General features: G+C 36.7%; 1 protein-coding gene across 2 annotated transcripts; it reads left to right on the plus strand.

The window, feature by feature from the left end:
• The first annotated feature begins 1,474 nt into the window (after positions 1–1,474).
• Positions 1,475–8,350, plus strand: pde9ac (phosphodiesterase 9ac). Of its 2 annotated transcripts, none has more exons than XM_043258325.1 (19): positions 1,475–1,622; positions 2,748–2,818; positions 2,954–3,031; positions 3,112–3,155; positions 3,293–3,347; positions 3,435–3,505; positions 3,985–4,072; positions 4,209–4,290; positions 4,394–4,468; positions 4,546–4,632; positions 4,702–4,806; positions 4,890–4,972; positions 5,154–5,310; positions 5,907–6,020; positions 6,137–6,241; positions 6,324–6,452; positions 6,564–6,659; positions 7,226–7,297; positions 7,475–8,350. In XM_043258325.1, exons 1-18 carry the CDS (start codon positions 1,554–1,556, stop codon positions 7,268–7,270), a joined length of 1,554 nt encoding a protein of 517 aa, XP_043114260.1. In that variant the 5' UTR covers positions 1,475–1,553; the 3' UTR covers positions 7,271–7,297; positions 7,475–8,350. The 2 variants fall into 2 exon arrangements, with proteins under 2 accessions (XP_043114260.1, XP_043114261.1); XM_043258326.1 differs by having other exon boundaries at positions 4,714–4,806; positions 7,220–7,297.
• The last annotated feature ends 6,821 nt before the right edge of the window (positions 8,351–15,171 follow it).

The following is a 15,171-nucleotide window of genomic DNA, read 5'->3' on the forward strand; positions in this document are numbered from 1 at the left end:
CATTGGCCAAATGGTTAAAAAAAACAGGTTTGATCTCTTATTATCCACACTAGCCGTATCCAGTCTTATGTTCTTATCAAAACCATCAAAACCTTTGTGTCAGCACTAAAACAGCCCCTCTGGGCGGCCCAGACTGCTAATCTATTTCCGCAGAGGAGTGTAGTCAATGGCACATAAGACTCAAAGAATTAAGACATAGGAAGCTTTTCTGGCCCTCGGGGATGAGATTAGAGAGCGAGGAGGTTCAGAACAGGTTTGCGCTTGCATTTGCTGTTCACACTTCCATCCCCAGTTTGTTCAGGCTGTTAATGATCACAATAATACTGTTCGTGATCCAGCGTTTTTGTGAGTGGTTACGTCAGCTGACCAGAACATATGTTGCTCTGAGTGGACATAGAAAACTGGCACATTACATCGAGAGAAATGTCACTGTATTCACCTGCAATTACTTTCACACATCTTCAGTTTTATAGTAATTGCTACGATTTTATGTAAATTTGCCTTTAGTTTGACGTCAAGGTTCTTCGTTTTCCTTTAGCGATACAAATGTGTTATACTACTCACAAATCTCTAAAGCTACATATGATATATTTTTTTCAGATTTACATATAGACTCCAGCTGCTAAATTAAGCAGGATGAATGAAAGACTAAATTAAATGATTACAACAGCAACAACAGACATCAAGGAGGCAGGGCACTTTTTCACCGTAGTAACTGTTCCCCCTGACAACGGTGGAGAGTGACAATTATATTCAGGGTCCTTCAATACACCCAGGTTTCCCTTGCTCACTTGCACTGTTTGGCTCCATCGAGCACCTGGGACGGCTGGGAAGGCTGTTTATACGCGGGGAGAACTGGGAGCTGCTGACGCCGCACAGGCAAGACTGCTATTTTCTGACTCAAACATTCTATCTGCAAAGCTACGAATAGAACATTTCATTATGTCCAGATTAAGTTACATGGTTAGAAATAAACACGGCCTGCTGTATCTTCAAGAAAGTTTCCAAGAAAGTCTCAGGTGGAAGTACGTCTGATTGTTTGCCGTCAATTAAGGGTTATTAAAATTTTACTTCTGCACAGATGTGCAGTATAAAGTGCGTTCTGTGGATTTGATTTGTCTTGGGGAACACTTAATTGGCCTTTAAATTAATAATTTACCAAAAAATTTAAAAAATGTTCTCATTTACTCCAAACCTCTATGATTTTCTTCTTTCTGTAGAACACAAAATAAGTCAGTTGTGGTCTAAAACAACACTGGACCCCCTTGACTCATTATATTGGGTTATCTTGACCCTGGTTTCTGCAAAATGCAGCACTGCTTTAACACTACAGGGGTTAAAGCAGCTCTTCTCCAGTCGTTCAAGTCTAACTGCATCTTCAAATACTTTGCTAGCACAAAACTACATGGTTAAAGAATTGCACTTAAAATTCCTTCTTTATTTGCTTTTTTGCAGTAAACATTTTGTGGTGGGCCTTTTGAGATCTGGTCTTGGTGAATCTGCTCCTGGACAGAGGTACCAGGACAAGTAGCTCACAAGTTCATCTTGTCAACATGGGGTCTGGCTCCTCCTCTTATGCTCCCAAAACTATCTATTTGGATGTAGATGGTAAAGTGCAAAAGGTGAGTGTCTCATTATAGTGCATGTTTATCTGGATGTGATCATGAAGTACTTTTGGTGGTTGACCAATGACTAGAAAGCAGGATGTCTGATGGCCAATATAATCCTGACAACTTGAATGCACACACAATTGCTTGAAATTAAATGAATGCATTTTATGAAACCAAATTATTATTGACAAACAAACCTGCTAAATATGGTTATGGTTGATATAGCAGTTTATTTAAGTCATGGAATTCTGAATCAAAGCCAAATAAATACCAATAAACCAGATATCAAGCACTTTTTCATGGCACTAATAAATCAGGAGGAGTGCTGGGAGATAAAAATAAAAATAAAGCTGAAGATGGTGTGTTGCACAGGTGTGACTGACATTGAATGCTGTTGTGACACCTGGCACATTGTTTTTTCCTGTTGTTTCCTGGAGAATGAACTGTTAATGGATGTGTTTAAGTCCAATTTACAGAGTGCCGTTTTACAATCGTACTCAGTATCTGCATGTTATGATATATGTTGGATTAAAAAGGTTTTATGTATTTAAGAAATACATGTGTCAGATGCAACGATTCATCTTGAAGCGTGCACAACTTCCAAAGACCTCAGAGAGGCCAAGTGGACATCGAGAGCATTGAGTGTAGCATATGTTTACAGGATCTATTGGCGATCTGAGCCTGTCTACCACAGCTGACTATTTCACCTTTATTATTCTCTGTTTTAATGCTTTTATATTTTTAAATTGAATTGAACATATCTGTTCTAACATATATTCTATACATATACATCAGTTATATATAAATATATATATATATATATATATATATATATATATATATATATATATATATATATATATATATAAATTGTTATTAATTGGAATCAAAGTTAATTCATCACTGCACCCCATAAACACAGTCAAGCCTTTGAAAAAAGCTGATCAATCACTTCTTTAAATTCCCCAGTATTTTGAGTGACATTTCAAGATAGTACTTATCTCAAATTACGTGTTTGAGTTGCATCGCAGTATTAATAGCGCAGTATAATGAGGCCATTGTTTTCTCATTGTTGTACAAGTATGACGACAAATACACCTATAATACAACTAACACACCCTTATTTGTCATGTTCAGGTGCTTTTCAGTCGTCACTGCAGCCCTTGTGATATCAAAGAACTCCTGTGTTCCTCCTCCAACATCCCTAGGTCTGTATATCACTGATATCAGCACTAATCAACACCTCAATCCATTTTGCAAACCTGCATTGGTTGAGACGTTCTATGTAGTGTACAACATGTTCAGTGCCAAACATAATAAATTTGTCAACTTTCTGTTTATAGGAACACTGCTATAATGATGGTGGACCCTGAAGGTGCACTTGTGTCCATTGATCCCACGATGCCCACCAACAACCCCAGGTAAAATGCAGCATGGCTATTATTGTTTTTATAAGCAATTATGCTAATTTTCAGTTAATAATCCCATTTTGTCCTTTTAGCTCCCTGTACAAAGTCATTCCTTTGTCCACCGGCCAGCTGGGAGGTAACATGCATAATTGTTTTTACAGTGTTTGACTCTCTTACGACCTTTAGTACCCTAGATTTACATTTGCTCATTATAATGTTTCAAGCTAAGAGGTGCTCTGCCCTGATTTATAGCCTGTGTATTTAACTCAACAGAAAAGGAAGATATGTTTCAGAATGTGCTCTCACAGGTAGCAGAGCAGTTCAGCAGGTAATAGACTTGTTTGCTTTCTCATGGACTGAAGATGATAATGGTTTTGTATTGAAACCAAGAAAACCAATTTCCTTCACTCCACAGAGCATTCAGGATCAACGAATTAAAAACGGAGGTGACCAACAGACTGGCTATGCTGGAGAAGAGAGTAGAACGTATGTAATGATGCTGTTTGACTGCTTTCTTGTTATCTGGTTTGATTGTTGATCTGAAGCTGAAGTACACTACAAGACTCAGCACGTGAACTGATCATCTCTTAAGCACGAAGTAAACATGAATGAGTATAAGAAGGTTTCTCGTTTCAGTTGCAGAAAGATGTCAGCACACACCGTTTTTTGAGATAATCTACTTTCGTGTCTGGTTTGTTTGTCTAAAAAATGGTAGATTGTGTATTACGATTGGTCCGATTACCTGTCAATCAAACTCTTGATGAAAGGACAATTATATGGCTTGTTGAGAAGAGGTGAGATATTGCTTTTTTAAGCCTTTAAGCTTCTGTTGAAGATCCAGAGGAGAACCCCGCACCATATCTAAGGACCTAAACATTATAAAAACTAGGCTGTTTTGGCTCAGGCCACCCTAGCAACAGCACGGACAAGTGATCAGTTTCTTGCTCTGATGATTCTCTGTGCAGTGGAGGGGTTAAAGGTCGTGGAGATCGAAAAGTGCAAAAATGATTTGAAGAAGCTGAGAGACGAGATGACTTCCAGAGCAGGAGGAAGGTAAGTGAAAGAAAACTTTTTTCCAGCGAAGTCAACGCAAGCATGACAGTCTATCTGTTTATCTATCTAGAGCAGCTCTTTTTCAAAAAAGAAACACAAATGTATCTAAATGACTAATCAACCACTCTCCTTTTAGAGTGAATTGTCCATGCAAATACAATTTCTCCGATGACGGAAAGAAATTAACTCCTAGACGTGACGTGCCCAGCTACCCAAAGGTGCTTTAAAGTTTTATGACACACTTTGATTAAATTATGGACCCTGAGGGAGAACATCTTGTCTCTATGTGGTATTAATCTCTGTTAATCTTGGTTTCCTCAGTACACACTTTCTCAGGAGACCATAGAAGCACTGAAGAAACCGACCTTTGATGTTTGGCACTGGGAGCACAATGAAGTGAGTCTGACTCAATGGAATATTCAGTACATTTAGAGATTAAATCGAGCACACATGCTCATTTTATGGTTTATCAGATGCTGAGCTGCCTGGAGTACATGTACCATGACTTAGGCCTCGTGAAGGAGTTTAACATGAACCCGATTACTCTCAAACGCTGGCTGGTAAGAAAATTATTATAATTGTAAAAATAAAAGGGTGGAAGAATTCTGATGCTTTTTATATGTTCTCAGCTGGGCATTCAGGAAAATTACCGCAGCAACCCGTTCCATAATTTCCGCCATTGTTTCTGCGTGAGTCAGATGATGTATGGCATGATCCACCTCTGCAACCTTCAGGTGAGAACTTTTACATACGTGGCAATTAGCGCAGCAATTACTGTGGAACGGTAAAAGTGGAAACCTGTGTGTGTGGCCTTCAGGAAAAGCTCACGCTGACAGATCTGGGCATTTTAATGACTGCTGCCGTGTGTCACGACTTAGACCACCCTGGATACAACAACACGTAAGATCTTCACCTCTGTGTAATTATGCTCTCAAGTCAGTTCTCATAAAACATGCAGGTGTACCCAGGTATTTGCCTACACGTTCGTGATGACAATTTTACAGCCTTATATCTGTGCCGTTTATCTTAGTACTCATTCCCGTGACATAAGCAGAGATAATGTAGCGCTGTCTTTAAGCAGGTACCAGATCAATGCTCGCACTGAGTTGGCCGTGCGCTACAATGACATCTCGCCCCTGGAGAATCACCACTGCGCTGTGGCCTTCCAGATACTCTCACTGCCCGAGTGTAATATATTTGCAAACGTGGATCCAGAGGCCTTTAAACAGATCCGACAGGTATAGCACAAAATATCAACTCCGATATTTAGGGGGCCTTTCACACAGAATGCGTTTTAGTATTTAAAATCGTGATACTCGGAGTGCTGGAAAGTCTTAAGACCTATTTTTCTGAAAAATGAGTATTCAAAATAAGAGTGTGGGAAGGCATAGAGAATTTTTTAAACCAAAACTGTACATAAGCATCCAAAAAAAACATTTTTAACACACTATTGTTTTTTACAAAATCCAAAGAATTCACATATTGTTGGCTAACATTTTTTTTCAAGTGCGATAGGCTGTTTTGATTTAATGTTTCATATTCTCTAACATGAGCAGTCGTAGCTTTGTACTGTGTTGTTGTGCGTTTTCCTTTTATTTTATAAAGATTTGAGCTATTATTGCATGTCTTTTACTAACATTGTATTAATATTTGCTTTTTTGAATAATATCATGTTTATTGTCAAAAACAGTATACTGCAACACAGTTACATTAGATGCTGAAAAAGACGCAAGCATCAAAGACATCCATCTAGCACATCTGAAATTTTGAATTGTGAATTGATCTAAAGGTTTTTTTTGCCGTAAATGTTATATTATATAAAAATGTACTGCAGGCTATCATCACGCTGATTTTGGCCACGGACATGGCCCGTCATGGCGAGATTCTAGACTCATTCAAGCATAAAGTAGACAATTTTGACTTCACCAATGAGGAGCATGTGACTTGCGTATGTATCATACAGTACATCTTAAACTAGCTATAACCAGCAAAAAGATTGTTTGACAGGTCCATATTAGTTGACAGTTAGGCAATTAAGGATTTGTTGTCTTCTCGTGTGTTCAGCTGAAGATGGTTCTTATCAAATGCTGTGACATTTCCAATGAAGTCCGGCCTACAGAGGTGGCAGAGCCGTGGGTGGACTGTCTGCTAGAGGAATATTTCATACAGGTTTTTGCTGACTCTACATCTTGCGTTATAATTGCTCTGCAGCGGCAGGTGGGTTTGTTTACACTGTCTTGTCTTTGTTCAGAGTGATAGAGAGAAATCTGAGGGGCTTCCTGTGGCACCCTTCATGGACAGAGACAAAGTCACCAAGCCCACAGCCCAGATTGGCTTCATTAAATTTGTTCTCATCCCCATGTTTGAAACTGTCATGAAGGTAGGTGAAGTAGTGAAACGGGAAAGGAACAGTTCACCCAAAATGCACATTTTTTTTTCATCATTTGCTCATCTCATGATGTTCCAAATCATGTCATGTTTTTCCTCTCAGCTCTTCCCTCAGATTGAAGAGATTATGGTTCAGCCTCTCAGAGACTCACGGGATCATTATGAGGAGCTGAAGCAAATTGATGATGCCATGACCGAGGTAAACACTCCTCAGCTCATAGTCATAGCTTAATGAAAGAAATATAATAATACATTTTAAAAAAGCACACACACACACACACACACACACACACACACACACACACACACACACACACACATATATATATATATATATATATATATATATATATATATATATATATATATGGCTGCATTTGTTTTATTAAAAATTCAATAAATGGATGATGCTCAGAAAACATTTTGACATTTTGAACGATTTTGAACAATTAATTTCAAAACTTTAAAGAGCACCTTTAATTCAAATATACATTTTTGTAAGATTAGAAATGTTACTTTTTATTGCATCCTTGTGAGAAAGGTATAATAAATAATCTTAATGAATATTATAACAAATATTAATTAAAAATAATGAATAAAAACAAATATTAATTTCTTTAAAAATCATTTGAGCTGTAATGTTGTAATATATACAAATATATATATATGCATATCTGTGTGTGTGTGTGTGTGTGTGTGTGTTTGTATGGATGTATGTGTGTGTGTATAATATAGATTATTTGTTTTTTGTTCAATGAGGCGCAGAAGAAAAAAACAGAAAACATGTCATTAGGAGGAAAAAAGAAATAAACACTGATGTGACGATAATGACACTGTGTAAGTATATTTGGCGCATTATACGGCGAATACAGTGTTATGTCCTTTTAATATTGCAATTATGTGCTTTATGTTTTCTTTTTCCTTCACCTGCATCTTACAGTTATTGATTATTCCAGAACTCTGTGTCTTTTATAGTAGAGCATCATTGGGAGAGTGTTTTTTGTGTAATTTTAGGAGTCTGATTTTTGAGCCGTCTGCTCTGGGTGGACAGAGTTCTGGCGCGAGGATCTGTGAGACGCTGGGCTGCTGTTGAAGACGCCTCGTTTGAATCCACTCAATATAAAGGGTCACCTGATCGACTCATCAAATCACAAGTGGCTTCCTTTTGCCAACAGAATGCTGTTATTTTGTTTTGTCATTAATCAGTTATAAAGCCTTTTTTGGCTGACATGGGCATATCTATCACCAGTTTTAGTCCTGTTTGTTTAGTTTTTTTATTTTACGGTGTTCAACGGAAAAATTGCATTTCTATTGCATGAAAGGTTTGTGATCCCAAAGCAATTAGGACACCCGATTACAGCATGACGTATAACCGTAACTAGTGCCTTTTGAAATGTGTTTTGATGTTTATGAAAGGTCAGCATGATATGATACTGTTCCTTTTGTCCACTTTTTCTCTCCTGAGTTCCTCCAGAACACAGCAGTTCACAATACCGCTGTAAATCTGAATATCGGCTTTTAAGGAACCTGAGAACTCCCATCACAGTGTTTTTATTTTCCTGATTCCCATGATTTATTTGGTTTTTGAGGTTTTAAATCAATGCATTTCCATTAGAGCGTCCAAACAGATGATACGAGAGGTGCTTTTTAGTGTTCTGCTGAAGCACTCGAAGGAGCACAATTTTTGGGTCATCGTCTCTTCAAATGAATCAATTTCTTCTTACGCTCTCTGAAAGGTCATACCAGAAGTCACACCTGCTAACCATGTTCAATATTTCTATCCTTTGGCTCAATGTTCTCACCATTTTTTGTTCTCTGTATCCCATTTGCTCTGGTTTGCTTCCTCAAAATAAGACAATAAAGTCTGTGGGAGTTCTGCCTCCTGGCTGTTCTTGAGCAAGGCTGTTCTTTTCTCCTTTTATCAATGTGGTAATAAAAGCTCTCGCCAGGAGGTCACATGTGTTTGCTATTATGACAAGGTTAGGCCTGTACGCATCATTTCATTCATATGTTTCACTGTCAGCGTTTGGCGTCTTCGCCTTTAGTGCAGCACATTTTGATGGATGGAGATCACGGCACATATTTCCTTCGCTTAGGGCTGCGTAACTTGTAGAAACAAGATTGGAGTGCAAGGTTTGTCACAGCAGGCTATCAATTAAAGCAGCTCATTTTAAAAGATGAGTGGAAAGTGATGTATAAATAGGCGTATTTGTAAGTCACGTGACCCAAAATGCAGGTCTAAAGCACAAATTACATAGCACTGTTTGTCTATCATTGTTCGTGGCGTACAAGTACGCCTCAACCTGTACTTTACAGTCACGGTTTTTCCATCCCGACTGGATTTGTTTGCGCCTTTGGCTTGTTTTCATGATAAATTGCATCATTTTATATAAATTTATTGCTCTTGTTGCCTCCATTAAACGATAAGCCTTAATTTAAGCTTTCAATTACCCATCTGCTGGCGCGTCTTGCTTTGTCTCCACTCGGCTGTGACATATTGAGTTCACAGATTATCAAAGCCTGTTTTATCACCCACTTCATTTGAATGAAAACAACGCTCGCTCTGATTCCAGTGCATCCAGGCCCGCCTTTGCTTTTAGCAACATGCACGTTATATTTTGATTGCATTTTTTAACAGATCATAGTGGAGTCATTTAGGTCTCAGACATGTTTCAAAAGTCCCGACATCGCTTTTATCCTTCTCATACTAATTAAGAATCAACAAAAAGTTGTTTTGTACCCAGAAGGCACAGACTGGCCCATTGAGTTGTGTTTTGTGCGTGCCGGCACCTTCAGGTTTTGTCGCCTGTGCTCCACTGACTGTTCACAGGGTGGCAATATTTCTCTAAAGAGCTCTTTTGTGCTCTCCACTCAGACCACTGAAAGAAGAGCAATTAGACGACAAAAGAAAAATTCTCAAGAGTGGAAACTGAAAACGGTAAAGAAAGTCACACCCAGACATATAAAAGCCTGGTTTTTGGTCATATAATAAACTTTAAACTGTGTGAAGTATTGTATAACTTGGTGCCATTTTTAGCATTTAATACATTTCTGAAAATAACGTTGTACTATCTCTTTATATCTTCAACAATGTTAAATATTGTTTTTTGTTAAATGTAACATTGGTAACATTCTACAAAAACATCCACTTTTGGCGTAGAAAAATGTCTTCATTTAACATGTCTTTATATTTTTCTAACATTCAAAATAAGACCACAGTATCACATTTTCACTTTATGAATACATATAAAGATGGCTTCTTTCTTTTTTCAAGACTTTTTTAAAATGAAAGAAAAAAGGAGTATATGTTTCATTTATTTAATCTGAAATTTAAAAAAGAAACAGTACAGTAACACGAGTGACACAGTAAATCACCAGAGGCCTGATATAGGCTGATCTTCACTAGTGTTACCCATAAGGAAGATAACTCCTGTGACAGTAACACCAGTGACAATTTTCATGAGAAATGTATTTTACAAAAAGCTTCTGCAGGTTATCAAATCATGTATTGTCAATGGTGGCAAATTAAGTAGTTTAATCCATTTGTATTATTCATTATTATTTTTTTAATGCATTTCTTCAATAATCAGGTCCAGCTAGGTCAAGTAAAAGCTTCACATGAAATTGTGAGATAAATGAGAAAATTTCTGATAACTAAAAAGAAACAGTGTACTTAAAATGGGCCTTTTTTCATAGATCATAGAAAACAGGAAGAAAGAAGTCAACTGCTATCATCAATGTTATTTTTATTTCAAAATAAGACATTTTTGTTAAACTGTAACACGGGTGACACAACTTCAGATGACCACTGTTTTCATTATATATTTTATTATAATTATTTAGCATTTCGTTTTATTATGCAATTTATAGACGGTTTCAACGACAATATAAACTGCGCTGCGTGCTCTTGTGGCCCTAACTTAACTTCCGGTAGACGTCCCAATAGAACCAATAACAGCGACTAATGAAAAATTATTAAAGCAATTATTGAGCAATTATTAAAAATGCTAATTCATTCTCTGCCAGCAGTAGGTGCCTTAAGCACAAGAAATGGAGGTTTCCACGGTAACGGCTGTAGAAAAAGCAGCTTTTAGCTTGCAGGATGAAATGAAAATCACATTTTCTAAAAAAATAGTCTTCCTTCAGAAATACAGCGATATAAAAACACACGCGCCTCGGTTTGATTTTAAAACATGCATTAAGTGCTCATGTTTATGCAACAAAGCCTTTTGCTAAATCTATCAGTTTTGATATTGTGGCAAGTCGACACAAATAAATAAATGTATGGGAAACACATCTCCCAGCACAATAACCTGAGACCAACTTCTTTACTCATCATTAGCTGCATCTGTAGCCGGCGGCACTAACCAGACCGATAAACAAACACAGATTGACACGCCTGATTGATAGTTATGAATACATTATTGTCATTTAAATGGTAGAAAAACCTGTTTTTGACCTCAAAATAAAGCACGTTCCGTCTGTACATGGCTGTGGGGACAAGCAGTTTTGTTGTGCTTGTAATTTTTTACAATTAATTAGATACAAATCTTGTCACATTGATGGCTCAAAAAGATGTAATTGTTCAAATAACACATTGAGGTTTATTTTATCTAAAATTTGTAACCCTAATGTGTTTTTCAATTGTAATATTTCTGTTTCTATAGAATGATCCAGTTACTGAATTGCGTTTTTTTGGAAATAAATAATTAAATATAATAATATTCAAGAAATGTACTATTTCTAGGTCACTAATCAAATATGCAGTTTTGTAGATTTAGAAAATTATTTTTAACTAAAAAGATATTTAGAAAAACAAGTATTAAGTTAGAAAAAAATTAAATATATAAGCAAAAAAACATTTGGTATTTTTTATGAATATAAACACAAGTTTAAAATAGAGTGCAATTTACTTATATTTATGTATCTATACTGTACAGAAGTTTGAGTTAGTAAAGACATTTATAATATTACTTAAAAATCTTTAAAGTAATTGCTGTTCTTTTAAACGTTTTATTCATCAAAGTAACCTGAAAATGAAATGTCACTGTTTCCACAATCATATTAACCACTACAACTGTTTTAAACACTAACAACAACAACAACAACAACAACAACAACAATAATAATAATAATAGTAACAAAATGATTCTTGAGTGCCAAATTAGCATATTAGCATAATTTCTGAAAGATCATTTGAGACTAAAGATTTACTAGAGTAATGGCTATGGAAATTTCAGCTTTGCTGTAAGGAATAAATTGCATTCTAGAATATATTAAATTAGAAAGAAGTTTATTTAAATGGTAATAATACTTTTAATATGTATGTTCGTGTCTAGATTTCTTTTGTCAAATCCGTGCAACCTTGGTGACATTAATGATTCCTGAAAAACAGCAAACCGCCCCCAAACTTTTAAACGTAAAATATTAAAACTGTTCTGGTAGCTTTGAAATTTGAGGATAATACGTTTTTTGTCTGGAGCGAGTGTCTTGGGAAGCAGTTCACATTATCTGTGTGAGGACCGGTCCTCTGGTAATTTGACTCCTCAAAAATTCTCTCTCTGCCACTTATCACCATTTATCTGTCCAGCGTCTCACTTGAAGCCGTGCTTGTCAGTGAAAGTGTGTTGGAGATAAGTTGCCTGGAACGTTTTTCCAAAAGAGATTAAATCTGCTTTGTGTCACTGCGGTCGATGTGGTGTAAACAGTAAAGTCAATTAAAAGTGATTTGGATTCTCTTTAAAGGACCGCGCTGTTTTGCTTTCCTTTATTGTCATTAGTTTCCAAATCCCTCTCGCTAATTAGGGGATTTTCCACCAATGGATCCCGTTTGAAGTTTTATGATTTTCAGGGTATCGTGACAATAGACGTATGCGTCGTATTTCGAAAAGCTGTGCTGGATGTTTGCAGTGAAGAGACTGCGAGATGTGAAACCACACAGAAGTGCTTGTTGATAATGAAAATGTGTGAGAAAATGTAGTGAAGCTATATCTGAAGCTGATCGAAAAAGTTGTTCGAAGACGAGAACGCATTTCGCTTTTAGGACAACTTTGATGAAAGGTATGTAAAAACCAATGATATAAAGCAAGAGAAAAAATAGAAAGAAGTTAAAAGTGAGATGTACGTTTGTAAATGAATGGTGAGTGAGTAATGGACAGCAGTGGAGCATTAAAAACATTTCTCATCCAGACTCTATTAAACATCAAAGCTGCAGAACCCTCCCCTCATACTGTATTTCCTCTCTAGATACTGTCTTTGTCTAAACACATAGGTCTCCTCCGGTCTGTGTCTCCTTTCTGTGTTTTCTTAAAGGGGGCCAGAGTTAAGGGTCAATGTTCGGGCTGTCAGGGGCCTCTCCTTTAGGGGGGGATGTCTAGATTTCAGCTCACCACACATCCATGAATCATCTTCCTTTAGGAGAAGAAACAGTACTGAGCAGAATCTTTCATTTCCTTTCTTCCCCTAAACCACGGGTTTCCAAACCATTTTGAGACTCACCAAAGACTTTGTGATGAAATATAAGGAGAAAAATGCAAACGTTTGTATTCTTTTAGCTAAATTTTTCACTGAAGTAATGATGCATCGACATGGGGCTTGTGGTTTAGTAAGTGAGTCATGATTTTGATTCATGACTTGTACTGATTCGGTGAGTTCATTCAGTGAAAAGTTTGACCGTTCATTTGTGTGACTTTCTGAATCCTTCATTAAAATTTTATAAAACTTTATATCCCACTTTTTTTTAAATTCCTTAGGAAAAACTCTATTTTCACAAGAATCACAAAAACTTGATAATGATTAAAATAACTGATTCGTAAGAGCTCATGAAGCGAGTATCATTTATTTCATAAGACCCACTCAAAATGGTAATGAAAGATGATAAAAAATACATTTATTGTTTACTTTAACTCTATTTTCATGAAGTAAAACTAAGAACTTGTGTGTCTGAGTCTTTCGCATCATTTAAAACCCTGATAATTTGTTCATGAATCAGGTGATTCATGAATTCATGAATCAGGTTTATTCTTCTTAAAGTGAGCCATATGTAGATTCAACAAGTTTGTGAAGAATTTGTGTATTGTAAAAAAAAAAAAAAAAAAAGTTAAGCAACCAGAAGTTGAGAAAACACAAAAACTTCAAGTTTAAGGGGGTTTTTTTTACAGTGTAGAATGATTCGGCAGACAGATTCCTGAGTTTGTGAATCTTTTGTATAATGTAAACATTTTAAAATGCTTAATCTGGCTAAATTTGTTCATGAATCTTTTCCCACACGTCGAAAGCATTGCTCTAAACTGTTAATAATTACAGTATGTTGACTTTTTTAAAAAAATTATAAACCTAATAAAAGTCTAAAAGAAGCTTATTAAAAGACAGCCGTCCAGTTCCTCTCAGACAGTCCAAAGCAAACCAAGAATGCTCTTCCTGTGAGGTTTGCGTGGCTTCAGGGGCATTCCTAAGATACAGTCAAACCGCAATCTGCTCGACAGACAGCTTTTACAGGACACCTCGCACTTTCCAGACAGCGAACACCTGCAGTGCTCATCAGGTCATTTGCAGTCTAAACAGTTAAAGCATTATGATAATACAAAAAACAACTGTCTGTTTGTGAGCCAGACTGTGGATATCTGGGACATCTTGCAAGATTTATCAACAAGCACGACGGTTACGTCCAGACAATGTGGTAAAAAATATTTTGTTTAAAAGAGAGAAAAAAGCAGCATGCCTCAGAGGAGATGGAACAGACAAGCTAGTTTCCTTTAAAAGTCTGGAAGCCTCCTCTCAGGACGGACCCACAAAACCTCACTCTGCATGAGATCATACTGCTCCTAACATCACAAAATACACTGTGTGTCCATAATTTATGCCTGCACAGCGGCCAGACATGCCTCAGCCACGATTTAGGGGAGCAAAGTTTATGTTTTGGCAATAATGTCCTTGGAGAATTGCCTTATCTCAGCCATTCGACTGCTACATTTTTTTTCACCCCTATCAACCTCCGCTGTGCTGTATTTTGAAGATGTTACCGTTTGAAGTGACTTCAGTAGACTATTCATCAGTATATTCAAAACAACTGGGTCAAACTGATTTGAGATGTATTTGAAATCTCAGAATCATCTCAAAAACAATTGCACATGATTCGTGCTTTTCTCAAGACAGCATTGCCTCTTGCTCCAACTTCTCTTTATTCTTTTTGCCTACTTTTTTATTTCTTGACGCAGTGACGAAACCAGAACATTTCTTTTTTGCTTCACTGTGTCCCGCAAGAGTTCATAACTTTTTATTTACAAGGTTCTAAAGGTTTTATATGTCTGCAGCCGTAGACACTTTAATTGGTGGATAAAACAATAAATAAATGCTTCAATGGCTTTTCACTTTGCACCAGCAAAACAGTATATTAAACGTATACTGTATACTTCTGTTGATATGCTTTCATGTGTTTATGCAAAACTAAAAATAGGATTTACAAAGTTTACTTTTTTCCATTTAAATGTTCTTCTGACATACTGAATTAAAAATTAGAGTTTATGTTTGTCAAGTTTAAAATCTATATGCAATATCGCACCCAGGTTTTTAACAGAGGGTTTGACATGTGTAAGCAAAGGGCTCTGAGAATAGATCCTAATGGGAGCATAAACAGGGAAAACAGCATAGGACCAATGATAGAGCCTTGAGGGACTCCAAATGGAAGGAGAGCTGATGAGTAAACAATGTCA

This window comes from Puntigrus tetrazona, chromosome 15, assembly GCF_018831695.1.
Source record: "Puntigrus tetrazona isolate hp1 chromosome 15, ASM1883169v1, whole genome shotgun sequence".
Taxonomy (NCBI): Eukaryota; Metazoa; Chordata; class Actinopteri; order Cypriniformes; family Cyprinidae; genus Puntigrus; species Puntigrus tetrazona.